We start from the raw sequence: 22,684 nt of genomic DNA, 5'->3' as shown, positions 1-22,684 counted from the left end.
CTCAGCACTCCCACCTTCAAATAAGCCATGTCATGCTGAATATGACTTAGTTGTAGTACTGTCAGCTCTTGCTGGCCAGGGAGTTTGGGGTCAAGGGCTGAGCCTTAAACTCATCTTCCCTACGTGATGGTGCATTGTCCTACCACTGAAAGTCTGAGATGATCCTGAAAAATTATTTCCTCATGTTCAGCAAAGGCTGTTATCCCACAACTTCCTTTCCAAAAAGCAACTGCAGCAGAAATTTTCTTCTCATCCAGAGAGATGTATAAGGAATTGTCTGCTGCATAGTAATGTGTATGCATGTACCAAGCCAGATACTGTCTCCAGAATTCCAATTACAGTAGAAGTACATGTACATTTTTGTTCTGATTAGACAATAAAGGTAGTCATAGAGCATCATCTGCATTTGTGCTTGCCCAGCCTCTGAGAAGAGTAGCTTCTTTGCTTAAGGATGTATATTGCTTTAAGAGAAGTCAACTCACAAGAAAAAAAACCAATCAGATCGAAAGCAAGTTGGACTTTTAATGTTTCATGACATCAGCATGTTCCTAAATAGGCATTTGTGAATTCAGCATGAAGTAAAATTTTCAGAAGTGGTTAAGTCCCATTTTCAAAAGAGACAGAGGCACTTAGGAGTCTAACTAATTAAAAGGCATTAAGACTCAGGAGCCTGGGTTACTACACTCTCAAAAATTTTACCCACAATCTGTGTTGTGAATCATGATAGCAAATGCTACCTGTTTGTGGATGTGAGGTAACCAAATGCTATTTTATAAGTCAGATATATTAGTGTAATGTTAGTCTTAGTATTTAAAACAGCCCAAACTGGTGGTGGAACAGCTCCATTCCACTTCTGGTTGACAAACAATAACTTGCTTTATTTTGGTCTGAACATAAGAATGGCCCTACTGGGTCAGACCAAAGGTCCATCCAGCCCAGTATCCTGTCTACCAACAGTGGCCAATGCCAGGTGCCCTAGAGGGAGTGCACCTAACCGGTAATCTCTCTCCTGCCACACACATCAGACACACACCACAGATAACTGAAGTGGAATGAACCCTTCACCCTTAATTTGTTCAGAAGGACTAAGGTATGTAAATTGAAATGAAAAGAAATGTGATAACCTTGCATATTAAAGTGGGCCCAAGTAGGAATATGAAATTCATCCAAAAACCTGAATGCTGTGAGGTGGACATAGGTCACTACCAATATATAAACCAGTCTCAAGATATAGATCTTAACCCAGTATCACTAATGGAAAGGAAGTCGATGGAGGCTTCTCTCTATAGTATTGCTGAGGACAGTTGGCACCCTGATTAATAATACAGTGAAACCCCGCTATAACACGAAATCGCATATAACGCGATCATAGGTTGGCTCCCCTTTAAGGCAGATACAACTTAGATAATGTTTTCACAGTACTGTAGAGTACCAGTGGTCCCCAACACCATGGCAGGGGAGAGAAGCTGCAGGCCTGCGCCTGCTGGGGACAGAGAATGCTGAGGCTGCGGGCACTGGTACTCTCTGTCCCCAGCAGGCCCGAGCCACAGCTTCTTTCTGGCTTCTCCGGGGCTGCGGGCACCAATACTCTCTGTCCCCAGCAGGTGGGGAGCCGTGGCTCCTCCTGAAGCCAGAGAGAAGCTGCGGCCCTGCGCCTGCCGGGGACAGAGAGCACCAGCACCTGCAATCTTGGATTTCTCTGTCCTCAGCAGGTGGGGAGCCGTGGCTCCTCCTGAAGCCAGAGAGAAGCTGCGGCCCCGCGCCTGCCAGGGACAGAGAGCACCAGCGCCTGCAATCTTGGATTTCTCTGTCCCCAGCAGGTGGGGAGCCGTGGCTCCTCTTGAAGCCAGAGAGAAGCTGCGGCCCCACGCCTGCCAGGGACAGAGCGCACCGGCGCCCAGAGCCCCAGAGTTCTCTGCCCCTGGTAGGAGGGGGGCTGCGGCTCCCCTCCCCTGCTGGGCACTAGGCAGTGCACATCAATGCATCGCTTTGGGGACTACTGACAAACTGATTCGTTTGCCTGTTATACCGCAATCCCTCATTTAGCATGATGGAAGTTTTTGCACCCCAAATGTCACATTATAGCAGGGTTTCACTGTATTTCATTTCATTTTTGTTAAAAGACACATTGATGCTTCTTTTCAGTTGTGCAGGGGATGTGATCCCAGTGCAAAGTGACTCTAAAGCTGGCATGGTTGGCCAGGGGAGTTTTTTCCAGTGGGATGGAAGTGGAGTACTAGCTCCCACACCAGTCCACTTCCCCGTTTCTAGAATGGGGAGCATGAGTAGGGCCTCACTACATGCTAGCGAATCTTGGCTACTGTAATACTGTGTGTTGGGGGGACACTGACAAATAGCAGCCTGTCTCTCTAACTTACAGTAAGGTCCTAGGGCAGTGCACAGATGGCCTTAAGTCTAAAGCTGCCTTTGCACCCCCCTGCTTCTTTGTTCCCCTGTGCACGCCTCTTAGGTGGAGTCAAAGATCAGAACAGTGCTGCGATGGAATGGTATCTAAAAAAGAGAAAATATACTGTCTGGTTTTTGTATGGATTCCACCGTCTGTAAGTGTCACTGTGAGGCACTGGGAAACTGTAAGACCAGTAATGGGGTTTGATTTTAAAAAAAAATAAGCATAAATGCTTTGTGTGGAGGCCCACTACATGGAGAGGCATATTGTTTTCCCTGGCTTAGTCTGCCAGCTTTAAATGACATGCCTACAGGAAACATATAACAGGTGCTGCTGTGCTGGGGCATTCTCAAGCAATTTCTGTTATTTCTTTGTGCTTCTAAAATTGAATTTTTCTACTGTTCTTTTAGTTGGTACGGCATGAGCAAAAATAATTCCTTTCAGCTAAAGGTACTGAATGGGGGCAGAAGCAATGAAATGTTCAGACCATACAAACCACCTTAAACTGACCAATAGACATTGATAGGCTATAGATTCTCAAACTTTCTCAGGGGCTGGACCATATTTCTAATAGAAATAGTCCAACTGACTCACCTCCCCTGTTCTTGTAGAAGTAATATTGGGGGAAATGTGTAATTTTTAGCTGTCTTTATCAGTTGGAAATGAGGTAGAAAAAGCCAGCATCATGTGATGCCCGCTAGGACTCTTTGATACTGGTTTTGTTTGTTTTGGCCTTTTCGGTTAATAAACAAAACCCTCTGGAATGAGTACTCTTTAATATCAAAAGGCCTGCTTAGATTGTTTTTATCCGGGCAGAGGGGAAATCAAGGCTGGGCTCACCTGTGCTGCCACATCTGACCACACAAGGGGTGCACTACACCAGCTTTTACAAAATACTAAAATGAACATCCTCTGCAGAAATATGTAAGCAAAAGCAATTCATGTTAGTGGTTTCCTATGTATAGTTTTTCAATATTCTCTCTATTAGTCATTCTATTTATATTTATAGCTGTTTATACCAATATTCAAAATGTCTTGTAGTAAGAGAAAATTAACTTTTATTGAAGATAGCATTACAAAATAATGTGTTTCAGTTCTATTGAAAATTCAGTAAAAAAAACAGAGCTATGTGTTCTACACATCAGGCAGAGACTAGCTGCTTGTTTTCCACAAGTAGTTACATACCTTCAACTTTCTCCTGTGTTATTTTCTGGCACACTCTTTTTTGGGGGGGCGGGATGGGAGGGGGGATCCACCTCTAAGTGATTAGGAAGTCTCAATCATCTAGAAGAGTGTAGAAATCAAATGCCTTCTGCTCTTTGCTATGACCTTTAGAACCAAAAGATCATCATATAGGTATAAATGTATATAGTGACCTGCAAATGACAGGTGGAAGCTTTAGCATTATAGCTCATCCAAAGAACCTCTGATAGTAGGAACTGCAGCAACTCTTTGGCTTCAGTCAATCCTTTTTGCATAAGTTGCCCATCTTAGTGTGTCCACTAAGCTAAAGAGACAAGGAGTCATCATTCAGAAATGTATCCTAAGACGACTACAATCCAGGATGGGAGCTCCCACAAAACAGGCTATAAGTTCAGTGTAACTGAAAGCAGCCAAAAGGGCAGCTCTGGAACCTGCCTGGCTCTCTGAATTTCCACCCTTAGTGACCTGCTAGAAGAAAATAAGCGCTCATTGTTTGTCATATCTGAAAGATATCCAATACAGGGACCAAAAAGGTATATTAGCTAGGTCATGGTCTGGCTAATGACAAAGTTGATAATTATATGCCCCTTCCTTGTTATCTACATCAATTTAATAGCTATGCAAGCAGAGAACCAATGCTCAAGGTGCATTTTCAGCTCTGAGGATAAAATGCCCTAATAGTAATATTTTCTAATTAAACCAAAGCGCAAGAATCTTCAGCTTCAGAAAGCTTTCCCAAGAGTTACGGTCAGTATGAAACAATTTATAGAGGGGAAAGGGATCCTCCAACTTTCTGCTGTTGTCCTTGCCTACCAGGGCCTCAATTCAAAAAAGCATCCCTACACAGCACTTATGCTTAACTTAAATGTCAATATGTGCTTAACTTAATTTCCTGAATTTAGGTTATGTCTACACTGAAGTTGAGAGGTGTGATGTCCAGTTTGGGTAGATAAACTCATGCTAGTTCAGCTTGCGCTAACACACTGAAAATAGCAGTGTGAACACTGCACATCTGGCATTGGCTCAGGCTGGCCACCCGGGTCCAAGCTCAGGTGTCTAGCCCAAGCTGCTGCCAGTGCCACAACATCCACACTGCTATTTTTAACCCACTAGCTCGAGCTGAGCAAGCATGAGTCTGTCTAACTGCACCAGCATCACACCTCCAAATTGCAGTGCAGACATAACCATTGTTTCCCTGCTGGGTACATGGCTGGAAAGTGCTGTGATAATCAGAACTCAAAAGGTGAAAAGATGGGCAGGGGCAACAAAGATGTAGGACTGACCTTTAGCTGCCTTTTGAGATATGACTCCAAGCTACAAGGATATACTGAGATAGGCAGACTCCCTAACACAAACTCAGAAAAGCAAGTTAGCACAGCAAGAGTGTTGGCACAAACCTCTTCAAACCAAAAATAGGAATGAAGAGGACAGAAAGGTCCCACTCTCAATAACGATCAGGCTTAAGATGTAGAAGACAGACACACATTCTGCTTGCAAATCACTGAACCAGTCTCCAGAAAAAAGCAGCACCTAAATGTTTGTTATGGAGGGCAAAGACAAACCAAGATACAGATTATGTAATGGAATAGTGTAGGCCAGTTCTCCTTGCTCTGAAAGTAGTGGGATGCATATGGATCACTAGCTTGTACTGGTTTCAGATCTTCACACACTATCCTCCTGTGTATTTTCCAGGTATATTTTGTACTGAACTACCAATCCAGAGCCATCCAGTCCTGCCCAATCCCAAATCAGTGTTAGACTAAGTCCTTCAAATCATAGTAATGGCTTTGATTTAATAAAAAATAGGCAGATTTCAGATGATGCACTCTTCATCATTTATTGATAACCGATTAATGAGAGAGAGTAATGCTTAAAGTTCAATCACAAACTAAATGGAGCGTTAGGTCTCCACCCCCCTAGAAAACAGAACTTCTTATAAAAAAATCAAAAGGTTAACCATGAGATGTTGATTTAAAAAAAAAATGGTATACTACTTTTTGATTCAATAGTTATCAATTTTAAAACCTACTTCTGTCATAGGCTTTGGCACTATTTGTTCAATGGACAAAATACACCTAAAGAATGTAAAAATATTTATTCAACCTAATCCATGTGGTTATAATTAATACTAAAAACAAGATTTTACAGTACAGCAACAAAAGTAATAGCTCTCCCATTAAGTTTAAATCATTTTATACTCCTTATATAATCATCTGATGTACAACAGGTTCAGTTTTCAAAGAAGACAGTTAGCTTTCCTACAGAACAAAATGTTAAAACAAATAATTTGCACTATTAAATTCTGCATGAGACTTTAAAAAAAACAAACAAACAATTATAAAGTGTTTGGAAATCTATACAGTGAAGACCACTGAAAAGCCTTCTCCTTGCAGAGGAATTCTGCAAGAAATATGCATTATTGTTCGAAAACTTATATTACAGAAAGTCAGAGGCTGCTGCTGTGTACATAAATATATAAAAAAGTCAGACCAATCTTTGAGACCAACAAAATCAGCAGACTTATGAGATTTTAGCAAGATTCTCAAATCATCAGCTTGCATGTATAATTTTCAACAACTATAGTTTCTGAATACTAGTTGGCCATTGTATATACTTTTTATACATTTCTAAAATATTACATTCTCAATATTTAAGGTAACATAAAAAGGTACCATATTTTTAAGTGTCACTAACATACATTATTGCAATCAGACATGAAGTCCACTCTATAGTTGCTTCATTTGTGGTAAAAAGCAACATTTACTTACCAATACTTCACTATGGGGAATGCTTACCCTTCTTCATGCATTTGACATATTATCAAGAATAAAAAAAAAAAAATAGGAAACAACTTTAAGAATGAGAACTTTAAAAAAAACTATTCAATTGTTATGCACTGGGAACGGCAATTACTGTAAATCCAGGCTAAGTCTTGCATTAATATCAAATGGCCACATTGTTTGTCAAACAGGACTCAGAATTGTCTAACATTGGTATAGTAATTGCTAATTTCCATTGAAAAATGTGGATTTATGAACAAGTAAAATTACTGATTTAAGTGCTAGTGTCTCCCCTTTTGACATATCACTAAAATCTGCATTTTTACAATAGGCTTTTACTGTTTTCATTATTAAATTATCATAATTTATTGGATAAAGCTTAATTTTTAGTCTGCACACTGACAGACAAGAATCAAGTTACCTGCTCATTGTCCAATGCTCTCTAGCCTCTGCTACTATTTGAGTAGTTAATTCCATAATCACAAAGGAACTCTCAAAATACAATCTCGTATTACTAAACAGCTGTTCTAATTACAAAAATAAGTGATTGAAATTCACTTTCCCAAGTAATTTCTCTAGAGGTGGATGGAATAATAATAGTTACAAGACAGCAAAGGAGTCATGACATATCAATATGAGACACTGCAGACAATATAATTAGACAGTAGCAAAATTAGCTGGAAGTCATGTACTAGCTCATACTCTAGGTGGTCAAAGTTGGCTTATATGGACCCTTTAGAAAAGGATCAGTCTTCTGCTTGTCTATCTATCCAATGTTTTGTATACATTTTAGGCCTCCTGTTTTATATCTATTTCAGAGCGTCAGCTGCGAACAAAGGAATTCTTATTGGATAAAATCAGAGAAAAAATTCTCCTTGGCAATAAGCTACTCAAATGAAATTTCTTTAAAAAAAATCCCTCCATGGTATCCTTAGTGATTAATTGGATGGTCTATGTATGCAAATATTGTGCAGATACTTTATTAAACGTACAAAAATGGGATTTGGATACAGTCTGTGCATTGATGAGTAACCGCACAATTTCATTTTCCCCTTTTTTAAATTCAGCATACGTGGTAGGATTCAGATGCCTGCCTGTTATAAAGGAAATACACAAAAATGAAAACAAATCATTCTTAGGTTCAGTAATTACTGAGTAGATTTACCCTGTCACAAGAAAGTGCTTTATTATATTTGAAGAAAAAATAGGAGCAGCAACTTATCACAATTCTCCACTATTGTGCAATAACGATGGAATCTATACAACAAGAGAATCTGGTAGATGAGATTGTATGACAGCTGGAGATCACAGCCTTATGCTCCTTCTTGCTCAGGGTAATTTAAAATTTTGCGGTGAGCTTGACGTAAATATTGCTGTTGTTTGAAGTAAACTTTAAAAGCTCCTTTTATAGCAACAAATGCAATTCCACCCTGAAATAAAGAGAGACATTTTTAAGACTTACAGAAGAAGTTCAGTATCACATCTTCTCTCTGTTTTCTTATCAAGAAGTATTTCTTTTGAAGTTAGGGCAATTAGGGCAATTACAAATGAATATTTGAGGCAAATTTTCTGTCACAATAGAGTACTACAGATGTTCATGTTACATAAAAGGATTACATACTGGGTTTACAAATCATTTTGGAAGCTTTTATTCCCTTATGAGTTTTGACAAAAAATGAAAACCCATCACATTAAATAACAAAAATGAGACATTTTCCCAGAATATATTAACACACACTAATTAATAGCCCCACTAAAAGCTAATCAGAACTTGAAATATTCACTTGCTAGAGGTAATTAGGGAACTTCCTCTGGCAAATACAGAAAGGATCAAAACCCATCAATTTCTGTAAAACTTTAAGTTAAGTTTTCATTAAATATATGTCTTTAGTCCTCATGGTTGTGAAAACCCTTCAAACACATGAACAGATCCCAAGTGGTCTTCTCTAGGTCTAGTCCACACGAACTCGAGTTAGTCTGGTGTGAAAAGGCATGCATACATAAGACGCAATTCATTAGAGCGCACTAACTTTGCATTTAATGCAAACCTTGGAGTCCTCTTTCAAACCATACTGAGTTCAATGTGAATTGAGTTAGGGCCGTGCACTGCTTTGACAATCCCGCACTCCTTTGCAGGTGTCTCTTATGGAGATGTCTCTTTATCTGAGTGCTCTCCACTGCTCTAGGGTCAAATTGACTGGATATCCCCCCCCCACACACACACACACACCTTTAAAAACTGGCACGGGGCCAGGGCCAAGGGTGAGGGCAGGGAGCAGAGCTGCATCCAGCCTCGGGCCCAGCTGTTGCCTCCACTGCAGCCCAGCTGCAACTCCTGCTCCATCCCAGGCCCCACTCTGGGCCCCAGACCCAGCTCCAGCTCCAGCCTCGGCCCTCTTACCCTGTCCACATTTCCCCTCTCCTACCCAGCTGTAGCCTTGCTCCCAGCCCCAGCTCTGGGGGGAGAGCAGTGGGACAAGAGTAAGGGGGGGGGGGGTCCATGACCCTCCAAAGTTTGGAGACCACTGCTTTAAAGATCTGTTTCATTGTTGTTTTTAATTAAAGTTTTATTTATGGTTGCTATGTAACAAGTTGTTTAATAATACTACCCATTAAAAATTCATTCATAGAGCATCCACAATGCATAGTACACAGAAAAAACCAAAAATTTTGCATGTCTTAAGTATAAAGGTGCACACACAAGATACAATAAGGAGTTCCACAACATGCCACTTCTACCACCCATCAAAGAGGCTGCAATTCTCAGTGTCCATTGTGCTCACTCCTGCCCAGGATAACTGCTAGATGTACAGGTGCACGTTGTCAGGCATGAGACTCAAAGTAAGAGCAGTAGGCAACCCTTGCTGTTTCCATATTCTAGAGTATACCTTGTTCAGAAAGTTGAGCAAGTCTCTGCACCTCACCTCCCACCAGCCATTAAGGCTTTCTCCCTTACTCTCAGAAATACTGTGCAAAATACAATATGCAGCCATCTTCTTGGGCAAGGTTTTTCTTGCATCTTCCAACCTAGCCCATAAACAGCACCATTTTCCTTTCAGATGCATGCTCCACTGTCATTCTGTAACTTGAGGGGATAGTTAAACAGTTCTTTCCTTCTATCCTAGAGGCCAGTGTGCCTTCATTGACCAGGGAAGCAGATATGCCCGATCTCCCAGGATAATGTCCATAGTGGGGGCACACATCTCTTATTCCTTACGGTAAGCATAGCTGAGTTCTGAAAGATCCCAGCATCGTGGAAATTTCCAGACCATCCTGCATTTATTACTGTAAACCTGACATGGTAGTCAACCAGCCCTTGGTGCACCATGGAGCAATACCCTTTCAGTTTATAAACGCTAAGGCCTGGTGCAGGGAGCAAATGATAGGCACATGGATTCTGTGAACTGCCCCAATATAGTTGGGAACCTCATGTGTGAAAAGCCATTAATCTCCTGAGTATTACCAATGTTTATAACCTGGTGCAACAGTACCTTACGCATGGCATCAAATACCTACATGACAATAGCCCCAACAGTCACTCTCTACACCAAATTGGGTTGGCTATGGACAAACAACCTTTAGAGGTGACCAGCTTACAGATGGCAATGGCGACCGGCTTCTCCATGGGTACAAGGCACTATATGTTGGTACAGTGTTGCTGCAGCTCTGGAGATTGTCTTCACTATCCTGAAATTCTCTCACCACTCCTGGTCATCCCAGATCTGCAGAACAATCCTTTCCCACTGATTGATGCTGTTTCCCCAGCCCAGCAATGGTGCTGCACTGTGCGAAGCTGCTCCAGAGACAGCTCATGTAGTAGCAGTTGTTCAGTGTCCTCTCCTCTTCCTCTACCGTTGCTGAAGCTACTGTTGTCCCATCATCTGCTCAGTGGTGTGGCTGGTGAAGTCCACCTGGCTTCAAGAACTCAAAATAAAGCCTAAGCAACCTCTGTGTATTTGTGGTTGTCAGCATTGTGGCACAGACCATTGCTAGGTCCATGATGGCCAACAGCAATTTGAAAATGGCACTAGCCCACCCACAAAGAGACAAAGCACAAGATGGAGAGTGTGGAATCATGGGATTGTTTTTTATTCTGACCTCAAGCCCCAGAATTTTACTGGCTTCCACCTGATTTCTGCTATGCATCCCACAATGTGCAGTGAGACAAATCCCAGAATGGACACTGTTCAGCAGCAAAAACACAGGACCACAGTATGCCACGCACTCGCTACACAGCAATTAACTGCCACGGGTGCACAATGATAGAAACTGAAAGAGGGCACAGCCATGTGCACATTATTAGTATGGCACAGATACAGTATAACAAATTGTGCATGTCAACTCAGTGCAAGCTAAACCCCCTGTGTAGATAAAGTCTTAGTCTGTTCTAGTGGCTCTGCTGCTGTTGGTCATAGCTTTCCCAAACCAAAGTAGCAGCACAAAAATTGACAAGGCTTTGAAGTGACTTTACTGTTGGTAGTGAGAAAGGAAGTTGCTGGTGTGGCAGAGGAACCAGTGAAACAGATAAGCATATCAGTCTCATTCACAGCTGCTTTTGGGGAGGTCATGAGCAGAAGCAGTAGGCACCTGAGTTATTCATGAGGGAGGATCCCTCAGCTTCCCTGGTCTCCCTCCTCTAGCAGCAGTCAGCAGGCTTTAGGTGGGGAAGAGATTTTTTTCTCTCTTGGACTCTTACTGCTTTGGTGTCTGGACAATTTATAGACTTATTATTCAGAAAACAAATAGAAAGACACACATTCCTGTGAACAGACCCTACACACTGGGTCCTTCACCAGTGCTTTTCCCCTGGAAATCACTGGTGGGTCCACTCCCTATCATCTCCCATATCGCCCTCTGGTTACTTTGTTTAGATCTTTGACTTGTAGGTTTTTTGGTTTGTCTGTTTAAGTCCTGTCTAGGATTCTGGGTCGAGATTAATTTACCATTTTAAAATTAAATTACATTGGTGATTCCTGCCCACTGTATAGACCAGGGGTTCTCAAACTTCATCACACCGCGATCCCCTTCTGTCAACATGATGCCAGAAGGGAGGGACCCGAAGCCTGAGCCCCGATGCCCCAGGTGGGGGTGAGGGGCGACACAAAACCTGAGCCCACCACCCAGGGCAGGAGGGCTTTAAGCCAAAGCCCCACTGTTCCGTGGGGGGGGGACCAAAGCTGAAGCCCAAGGGCTCCAACCCCAGGTGGGAGCCCTGTAACCTGAGCCCCGCCACCCAGGGCTGAAATCCCTGGGTTTTGGCTTCAGCCCTGGGCAGTGGAGCTCCGGCTTCAGCTTCAGCCCTAGCAAGTCTAACATCAGCTCTGGCGAACCCATAAAACGGGGTCTCGACCCACTTTTGGGTCCCGACCAACAGTTTGAGAAGTCCAGACAAGGTATCTTGAAAATACTCTCCTATGAAAAAGCACATCAGTCAAATACCATTCTAAATTCTATTTCCATGTATGTTCCTTTTACCTTCTGCTCACACAGAATATTTACTACAACTCCTTATACCATTATTATTGCCATTTCTGAAAAACAATCTTCTTAAATCATCTTACCAGGATTGTCCTTTGTAAATTAGAATTAACGCTGCTGAACATCAGTTTGCCAACTATGGTGGCAATGGTTGGAAAGACAAGAGCTCCACACAGAATACGAGTAGCAGAGACGTGATCTGCTAGAGGGTTGGCCTCAGCTGGAATACGAGGAACAGGACATCCAATTCCTAGAGAAAAATCATATTGCCAGCTAACAAACTGAAGAAGACTTAAAACTTTGTTTTCATTATGAATCTAGCCTTTCAAATGTAATTAGTTTTCTACAATCTAACAATTTTATTATAAAGCATCCCTCTCTCCAGTAAGTATTCTATTTAATGAAGGAATTATTTTTAGGCATCAACTTATAGCTTCTCACACTAAAATTTCATGTATAGTTCTTTTATTTTAATATTTGCACTACAATAGAGCATAGAGGCCTCCACAGAGTTTGGGGCCCTATTGGGCTAGGCACTGTATAATCACACAGTAAGAGACAGTCCCTGCCTTTAAGATCAGATAATCAATCAAAATAAACTAGACAAAAGGTCAGAGAGAAGGGAGCATTATTATCTCATTTAAAGATAGGGAAACTGCCCTCCACACCCCACCTTGCATGGGCAGAGCACAGACTTCATATTTCATTTAGATTTAATTGCATTACCTGGAAATATACTATTCAGAATTTGCAATTTGTTAGAATATTTGCGCCACAGTCTGAGCACATAGTCTTCCCAACGAATCATCTTGCCCAGTATCAGCATGACTGGGATGGTGGGAAGTCCAATCAAAAGAAATAAAGGATCAGCTCTCTCCATGACATCAAGACCTTCTTTATGACCTACAACCTGTGAAATGTTCAAAAAGTTTTAGTGTCAGATGGCTACTGTGTAGTGAACATACTTTAAGTGTCTAGTTTTGAAAGATTTTAGTGCAGGGATAGGCAACCTATGGCATGTGCGCCAAAGGTGGCACACGAGCTGATTTTCAGTGGCACTCACACTGCCTGGGTACTAGGCACCAGTCCAGGGGGGCTCTGCATTTTAGTTTTAAATGAAGCTTCTTAAATATTTTAAAAACCTTATTTACTTTACATACAACAACAATACTTTAGTTATATATTACAGACTTATAGAAAGAGACCTTCTAAAAATGTTAACATGTATTACCGGCACACGAAACCTTAAATTAGAGTGAATAAATGAAGACTCAGCACACCACTTCTGAAAAGTTGCCGACCCCTCTTTTACTGGTTTGTATCAAACTGTCCAGGCACCTGAACTTTCAAATAATCCTATTAAATTTTACGTGAAGCTTAAATCTCTTATGTGGTGCCCTTCACTAATTATCAAGTTTGCTGTTGGTGAGTTACCAGTTCCAGTTCTTGCGTGACTCATCTTGCATTAGCGCAGGAGTCGGCAACCTTTCAGAAGTGCTGTGCCGAGTCTTCATTTATTCACTCTAATTTAAGGTTTTGCATGCCAGTAATACATTTTAATATTTTTAGAAGGTCTCTTTCTACAAGTCTATAATATATAACTAAACTATTATTGAATGTAAAGTAAATAAGGTTTTAAAAATGTTTAAGAAGTTTCATTTAAAATTAAATTAAAATGCCACTGGACCAGGGGCCAGGACCCTGGCAGCATGAGTGCCGCTGAAAATCAGCTCACGTGCCGCCTTTAGCACGTGTGCCATAGGTTGCCTACTCCTGCATTAGTGAGTCATTACATAATTAAGTTCTTCTTACCCAGAAAGGGGCAGATGTGCTTCCCTATGTACTTACTCCTAGTTATGTTTACATATAAATAATGTAAAGTCTCAGATATTTTAAAGCTAACTTATAGGAAAATAGCATGTTTTCTAAAATCCCTAGAACGCCACACAACTTTGGAAGGATTAATTTTAATTCTGGGATTAAAAATTGCTCAGCAGCTATGATTCAAGAATACAAATCAATAGCTGAATTTTCTGAATGGTTAGAAGTAGAGCATGAGAAAGGGCACACTAGCAACGTGTAGTCTTCTCTGTGCATCATTAGAAAAAAAAAATCTGTTTTCCCACTATGACAATACCAGTTGCACATGCAGGTTCTCATGCAAATGAGCTTTTTTTAAAAATTAAGGTCGACATCTCATATCATGCAACAAAAACAGCAATTATACTTTAATTCTATATGCTACATACTAATCTAAAATAAAGATTTATCTTTAGCTGGACTTCATAATTTTATTACCAAATTATTTAAGATAATTTCTTACTGCAAAAAATCAGATTTTATTGTTGCACTGTCAAAACTACAATTAAGGTCACACTTAAGCCTCATGGTAAAGTTTTTAGCAAAATGTCACTTTTAAATAGGGACAGTTGACTTGTATTTAATGTCCTGCATTTTAACTGGTGGGGTCAAGACCAGCCTAGCCAACTGTCAGACTAAGTGCTCTCATCTTGTTTAAACAGGAAAGAGACTTGAAATGGTCTATACATTCAAAAAGCTCAAATCTCTACTCAGATTTACATACTTGTTAAAATGCAGACACATGTTCTAAACACACAGTTTTTAGACAGTCTTTAGAGTAGACTTTTGATAAGTTGAACTCAGACATTAAATTTTGAAAATTGTACTTATCCTCTAGGCTTGTGTGGCAAAACTGACCAAGGCTGCTCTCATCACTGAGGCATTCTAGAAAGAATTTACTTCTGCATGACCTTCAAATGGCAGTCCAGGTAGAGTGCAGCAGTGAGAAATGTAACAAGCACTGGTTGTCTTAGACATTGGCTGTCTTAATATGTTCGTATCAAAACAAACAAGCAGCATGGGCTTTATTTGGTACAACACAGAGAACAGACTGTTTAAGATCACTTAAAAAACAAAACAAACAGAGCTTCAGTAGAATGGGTGTGATGGCAGGTAAGAAAATATTGTGAAGATAACTAGCCACAGCATAGCTCCCAACAGCACTTCTGGACCCCCCTTCTTTTTTCCCCCCAGTTAAGTAGGCAAGTCTACTTTACTGTTCCAAAATTGTTGAAGGGTGCTTCGTTCAACACAGCCTGTAATACTGATTGTATTAGCTGAAGTGACTGTGGCACAATAAATGAGTAAATTAATTCTTAGAGCTGCGAAGACAATGCATGCAGAATTTGTCTTCAGCTTCCTCACCAACCTCCTCCCAACTGAGAGTTAACTAGGAGACTCTTATCCTGCTCCTCAACTTCCTCTCCCACCCCAAGGATTCAAGCCCCTTATTCTCTCTCTTCTGGCCCACTATGTCCCTTCCCCCTGTGGCTGCAATAGTTTCAAAGTGCCTACCTGCTTTATTTCTTACTGGCCCAGCAAGCCAGTGAAGTAGCACTATCTGTTCCATATTGATTCCTATCCAGTTGTAGTTTAATATCTGCAACTAACTTACGCCTAGTCTACACTACAAACTTGCATTGGTACAGCGATGTCTTGCAGGCGTGCAAAAAATCCACACCTCTGAGGCACGCAGCTATACAGATCTAACTCCTTACGAATTCTGTCGACCCAGCTACCGTAGGTACCTCTTGGGGAGGTGGAGTACCTACGACGACAGGAGAATCCCTCCCGTTGGCAGAGGTAGTGTCTACACTGAAGCGCTGCAGCGTTTTAAGTGTAGACTTACCCTTAGTGCTTCTCTCCTCTGGCCCTCAGACAGAGGGAGAGGGATCTGACACTTAACAGGAGAGAGGTTACACTATCCATAACCAAGCGGGGCCTAGGAAGAGGAAACAGGAGTGAGTGTGAATTCACTCTTCATACAATTCTAGCCTGCCTTACCTTATAGTGAACAAAAACCACACTGGTTCCCAAACATAGTGCCCCAACCTGCCATTCTCCCAGTCAAGGACCACAATAAATCTTAAGAAATTAGCCAGATCAGATTAAACACCTGGGATTTAGTTAACTTCCTAAGGATTAGGCTCATATTAAGTGGTGCATACTTAGGATTACCACTATGCTGATTTTGATAGATCCATAATTTTTATTTCCTTCAAGCCAGGTGCCTATTTAAAAAAATAATGAAATTAAAAAATTGAGGGATATACTGCCAATCCTGTCAAGTTTTCACCACGCAGTTCTAGAGGAGCTGGAAAACGTTAAACAAACTTTCCTAATGTTGTCCCACCTCCATCCAGATATGGCACTGAGAATCCACTTTCATAAACTCCAAGTTTAGTCACTAATAAAAAGCCCATTAGTATATCTGGCAAAGAAGACTCAGTATACATCAGCAGAGAGACCTAAAGGCAGGGGCTGGTACCTGTATCACTAAATAACAGCTTTATTATTAATACAGTTTCAGTTCTAAGTAATGTAATCCAAGTTGCAATGGCCTCATAAAGGCATGGCAGCAGCCAAAAATATGCGAGCCGGGTGAAGGGTCAGCAACATAAAAGGAATTTTGCCATTTCTCCGCCATCTAAGGCAACCGCCATTATCGGGGGATGATGGGGCCTGAATTGGGGCCTGAATCTTCCATTTACTGTATGCAAATAGCACCTTCCATCCTGAAAGGGCCTTACAAGCATACACAGGAATGACAACAAAACTGTTCATCCTCATGAGGTGGAGCACAGTAACTGTTTTAAAAGTGCACAGCAACTCTACCAAAAAACAGGTCAGGCCAGGAAGAAACTATAATAGTTAACATGGCTAGTTAAACACTCAAGACTCACTTAGACTCTCTAGCTTGCCAACTTCATTTTAAAATTATATGTTTATGCTGTGCAATATATTTGGTAGCAGCTACCATAAACTTCTGAATCCTCTCCTAGTAAATAAAGATTGAAGTAAATCAAAAGAAATAATCTTACTCAATCACAAATTGTGGGCTTGATGTACGAGTTACTGGGCAAAATTATTTGGCCTGCATTAAGTAGGGAATCAGACAAAGTGATCATAATGGTCCCTTCTGGATGCAAGTTCCATGAAAGAGCTCCTTTTGGTCTTGTCTAATGCAGGTCATTTTTAGACAAAAAATTTCCATCAATTCAGTGAATTGGGGTAGATCATGTGGGAAAACTCAGAGGCAAGATTAGCACCCTCCAGTATTTTTGCTATGGTTAAAATGCAGGTTTGCAGGAATGGCAGCTAGAAAAGAAACAGCTTTTTACTTTTAATGACTACACTTGATCTGGGAGTCACTGGGAGAAAGTAAACATGGAACCCCTCAATATGCTAGGAGTCTGTTGTTTTACATAAAGTGCAATTCTACTCTGGAAAGTGATTTAAGTTCCCTTTGTACAACAAAGGCAGTGGTAAAGCAGGATTTTCCAAGATGTCCTGTCTTTCCACCATGTCTCAATTGTAAAGAGGAAGGATTCCATAGGTAAATACGAAGTTTTGTTTTTGCGTCTGTTCAATCAATGGCTCTTTATAGACTTCCAATTATTACTAATTTTATAGATGACACCTTTTCTGTAGGAAACAGACTGAGGCCAAGAACAACTTATTACACAAAGGGAAAACAGCCATCAGCAATAACAGCTTTCAGTCACTACTGACCATGCACTGGATTTGAGCAGGCAACTCAAAAGGCTCAATGTTTTGTTACTAACCCTAATCCAATCCTTCAGTTTTTCAGTGCTCTGAATTTTTTAAAATGACTTTGACCTAAGAGAATTTTAAGAAAATTATTTCAGTAGTAGTAACATGTAAGAAAAAAAAGTGTATTTGAACCTGCATCACTGTCACAGCCCCATAGGTGACAGCCGTCCAGTAGATCGAGCCCACCATTATTCCGGCTGCAGCAAATGGACACGATTTTGAGATCAGCCGATCTGCAAGGTCCAAGACATAAACAACTGGACCTACAATAGAAAGGAGAAGGATGTTTCAAAAAGGATATTGTAATAAAAAAGTAACAATTGTACATTATTTAGTAAACTGATTAATTTAGCAGACTTTAGAGTCACAATCAGAGTTTAAGGCCAGGGAATACCTAGTCTGACCACTTCTATATCGCAGGCCACTAAATGCCACCCCCACAGCAAGCGAAACAACCAGAATTAGACCGAAGTTTTACAGCCCTAAGGAGACTATTCTGTGCCACAGATAGAGAACAGGAGGGACTGAGGTACACCAATCCCTGAGGCCCCATAAATGGCAAGGAACTGATTTAGAGAGAGATACCCAGATGATCCTAGCAAGTGACCCCTGCCCCATGTCACAGAAGGCTAAAAAACCCTCAGTCCCTGTCAATCTGATCTGGGGAAAAATTTCTTCCCAGCCTTGAATAATGTCATCAGTTAGACTCAAAACACATCAGATATTCTTTAAAGAGGAGGAAATTTTAGTCAAGACGGCAATAGCTCTAATAGTATTAACAGAGTCTCTGGTTACAATAATGGGTACACAGACACACACACACAACTTTAGCTGATAAAACATGTTACATCTGATTATCAAATGAAGTATATAATTCCAGTAAAGTGTTACCTTGGAAATGCTTTAATATAGTTGGCAGACATCTTCTGTATGTGCACGAGCAACTATTTTTAATGATCTAACCCTCCAATTGTACAGCTACATCTGCCATTTCTGGGGATTGGGATTTTTTTTTAAATATTTACTTAGCATTTCAGAGGAAGAAAACTACCGTAGATATAATTTAAATAGTGTTTCAAACTGATCTCAGACTGCTTCTTTCAATTTGAGAGGACTGTCCTACTAAAACCTTATCCTATTCTCAAGGAGAAATTAGAAGGACATTGTCAATTTGAAATTTCCTTACTAATGGAAAATGTTGTACTTATTATTGTTAGAAATGACTCCAAGATTGGAGAAACACCTTTTTTCCCCCTACTTTATTTTGTGCCTCTGATAGCACTGTGTGAATAAGCTGTTTCACCATTTTGTTGATGGTCAACTCTATTTCCAGACTGATGACAATGTTGTTTCCCAGCACTGTTCAAGGTGTGGGGGTGCTCATGTGTACTTTCTTCTCCCTGCAAGAGTTTGTATATCAAGAAGAGCCAGAACAAAGCTGAAACTTAAACCTAAACATATGTCCACCATTACAATAAAAGGCCTGTGGGCTGGCATGGCTCAGCGGACTTGGGTTCATGGGGCTCGGATTACAGGGCTACAAAACTGCAGTACAGACATTCAGTCTCAAGTCATGAGGGGGGAGGGTGCCAGAGCCCGGACACCAGTCCAAGCTTGAACACCTACACTGCAATTTTATAGGCTTGCAATCTGAGCCTGAATCAGCTGACCTGGGGTTGTCATGGCTCTGCCACAGATCTTATCACTGCCTAGACATACTCAAAGAGGCCATAGTGCACAGACAGAGAAGAGAAGTGTTTCTGACAATATCTGGTGTTGCTTTCAGACCCACCACGTTTGAAACTACCTACAACTAAATTTACATTTTATATATTTTTAAAAGCATGTAAGAGGACTTTCCCAAATAAATCATTCTGTTTCTAACACACTAAACAAAGATTACTTATGCTGTAATTACTCTTCAAATACTACTGAACATAGTCAATTTGCCTTTGGTTTAATATTTTTAACAGTAGTAACTGCATGAGGTTTGAAGACAATAATTCTGTTCTTAAAAATTCTATTGAAATACACTGGGAGCACTAATATATCAATGTATATTGTAAAGTCTTCTAGAAATTTCTAGATGAAGAATGCCAATAATCAAATCTTTGAAATCTGGTTTTACTATGCAGCAGGTCATACCAAGATGAAATTTTCCTAATTGCTCAATAGATATAAGTGAAAGTTCCATCAAAATTATCCTTTCAATTTTATAATATCTTTGAGGCTCTCTTTAAAATAAAATCTGCACAACAAGCAGATTAATGACATACCAATACAAAGCACAGTAATACACAAAGACTGAAACAATGGCTCAGAGAAATGTTAATTGGTGATCAGCTACAACACCTCTCACTCTTACAGTATGCTATAGTGGGATTCCTTTTGTTCTTTTTATGACTAAAGGTGATGTTGGTCTAAACTGGAGAGCTCTAAATAAAAGGAAAGTGGAGGTGGGAAGTAGCACCATATAAAAAACTGTTACCTACTATTCATAAGCAACAAATCTCGAAAAACAGTTATTTCATTCTAGATATGTGCATGCACACTCGGAGATTTTTGCCTTAGCAGTATCTGTTGGGTCGGCTGTGGTGCCCCCTTGAGTACCACGCACATGCACTGGTATATAGGCACCATTGACCCTACGACTTCTCAGTTCCTTCTTACCAGCAACTCTGACACAGGGGTAGGAAGGCAAGCAATGGAATGGACATGAGCAACGCATCTAGAAGAACAACAGTTATAAAAGGTAGGTAAGCGTTTTTATTTCTTTGAGTGCTTGCTCATGTCAATTCCATTCTAGGCAACTCACAAGCATTATCAATGGAGGTGGGCTCAGAGTTCACAGTTTAGCAGCTTGCAGTACTGCTCTACCAAAGCCAGCATTGTCCCAGGCCTGCTAGCTAAGTGCATAATAGGATGTGAAGATGTGGATATACGACCAGGTGGCCACCCTACAAATGTCCTGGATATGCACTTGGGCTAGGAAAGCTGCCGAAGAGGCTTGTGCCCTGGCTGAGTGGATGATCACAACTGCTGGCGGTGACACCTGTGCCTGATCGTGGCAGCAGCAAATGCAAGCGGTGATCCAAGAAGAAATTCTTTGAGCGGACAGTGGATGACCTTTTACCCTGTTGGCAACAAACAACTGTGTCGACTTTCAGAATGGCTTGATCCTTTCAACATAGAAGGCTAGCGCCCTTCTGACGTCTAGGGAATGCAACATACGCTCCTCCGACTTATGGGTCAGGATGTTTACTTACTTATCTTTTTTCCAAAGTCACATATGAAACTGTGAGACTACCTTGGGCAGGAAAGTTGGGTAAGGCTGCAGCTCGATCTTGTCTTTGTAAAAGATGTATAGGGCAATTCCAAGATAAGCACCTTAATCTCAGAGACCCGGCAGACAGATGCTATTGCAGCGATGAATGCGACCTTCCAGGAAAGGTGAAGGAGAGAGCAGGAAGCCAGCGGGTCAAAGGGGAGCCCAGTGAGCCATGAAAGCACAAGATTCAGATCTCATGAAAAGACAGGTTTCCTGATGTGAGTGTAGAGGTGCTCGAGGCCCTCGAGGAACCTGGCAGTCACGTCCTAGGCGAAAACCAACCTACCTTCAAGCAGCTGATGGAAGGTCAAGATAGTGGCCAAATGGACCTTGGTAGATGAAAAGGACAGGCCTTGGAGCTTGAGAGGCAGAAGGTAGTCCAGGATTAATTGCAGAGAGGCCCACTCAGGCTGAATGCCTTTATCAGAGGTCCAAGAAGCAAACTGTTTCCTTTTGGCCAGGTAGGTTGTTCTCATGGAGGGCTTTCTGCTGCCCAACTGGGCCTGTTGGACACTGGCCAAGCACTCCTGCTCCTCTGCATTTAACCACGCAGCAGCCAAGCCATCAGGTGCAGCACTGCCAGGTTTGGATTAAGAAGACTGCTGCGGTTTTGGGACAGCAGGTGTGGCCTGAGCAGTAGATGTAATGGAGCAGCCACCAAGAAGTTCAGAACCTGCTGAACCAGTGCTGGCACTATGAGGACCACCATTGCCCTGGCCTGCTTGATCTTCATGATGACCCTGTGAATTAATAGCACTGGGGAAAGGCGTACAACAGAACCCCCAATCACAGGAGTAGGAAAGCATCTGACAGGAAGCCTCGGTCGATCCCCCGAATCGAGCCGCAAACGTGGCATTTTCTGTTCTGCCTGCATGCGAACAGGTCCACCTGGGGAGTTCCCCACCTCTGAGGGATGATGCTGACCACTTCTGGATGGAGGGACCACTCGTGACGAGACAAGGTGGTCTTGCTGAGGTGATCTGCCAAATTGTTCCTGACCCTGGGGAGATGTGCGGCTACGAGATGGATGCCATGTTTTACACAGAGGTCTCAGAGCCGGAGAGCTTCTTGGCAAAGGGCAGACTATCTGGCTCTGCCTTGCTTTTTGATACAGAACATAGCCACCGTATTGTCTGTCAGGACCTGGCCCACCCTGCTTTTTATGCGAGTTAGAAAGTCTTGGCAGACCAGGTGAACTGCTCTGAGCCCCCTGACATTGACTTGTAGGGAGCAATTGTGACTCGACCATCACCCTTGCGTGTTGAGATCGCATATGTGGGCTCCCCACCCCAGGTCTGAGGCATCGGGGACAAGAGTCACCAACAGAGACGGAGCTGCAAAGGAAACTCCCTCAACACAAATGCAGGATTCTGCCACCAGGTGAACGACTCTAAGTTAGTCTCTAAGGTGCCACAAGTACTCCTGGTTCTTTTAGTACGTAGTCTGAGACCCTCACCACCCAGTCCATGCTGTGTGTGTTGGAGACAGACTGATGCCAGCCAAAACTGCAGGGGTCTGAGACGGAGCCACACATATCGGACCACCTAAGTGGAGGCCGCCATCGGGCCCAACAATCACAGGCAAGCATGAGCGGTGGTGAGATGATGGGCTTACATGCACTAAACTTAAAAGCCCCCTTTTTCTTTCAGGATCAGGAAGGAGAGGAAGGCGCACGAGATTCTTAACCTCTTGGATAAGGAGTTGCTCATGAAAAGGATCCCTGAAGAGGGATGGTGAAGTGGGATGGGAGGGAGGGTCAGCCACGAACTGCAGGGTGTAACCTGAGGATATTACTTCAAGCACCCAACGGTCTGAGGTCAGCCGAGACCAGGCTGACTAAAAGGGGCAGAGGCA

At 41.9% G+C, this 22,684-nt stretch overlaps 1 protein-coding gene across 1 annotated transcript in view; it reads right to left on the bottom strand.

Moving 5' to 3' along the window:
- Positions 1–5,421: 5,421 nt before the first annotated feature.
- MARCHF5 (membrane associated ring-CH-type finger 5) overlaps positions 5,422–22,684 on the bottom strand; it is a 61,739-nt gene continuing 44,476 nt past the window's right edge. The window contains exons 3-6 of the mRNA XM_030571300.1: positions 17,635–17,765; positions 12,595–12,778; positions 11,952–12,118; positions 5,422–7,820 (exon numbers count right to left, since the gene is read on the bottom strand). Of these exons, the coding sequence (XP_030427160.1) occupies positions 7,704–7,820; positions 11,952–12,118; positions 12,595–12,778; positions 17,635–17,765 (599 nt within the window). The 3' untranslated portion in view covers positions 5,422–7,703. The remainder of the gene's footprint in view (positions 7,821–11,951; positions 12,119–12,594; positions 12,779–17,634; positions 17,766–22,684) is intronic.

Source organism: Gopherus evgoodei, chromosome 7 (genome assembly GCF_007399415.2).
Source record: "Gopherus evgoodei ecotype Sinaloan lineage chromosome 7, rGopEvg1_v1.p, whole genome shotgun sequence".
Taxonomy (NCBI): domain Eukaryota; kingdom Metazoa; phylum Chordata; order Testudines; family Testudinidae; genus Gopherus; species Gopherus evgoodei.
This window is presented reverse-complemented; position numbering and strand designations above follow the sequence as displayed.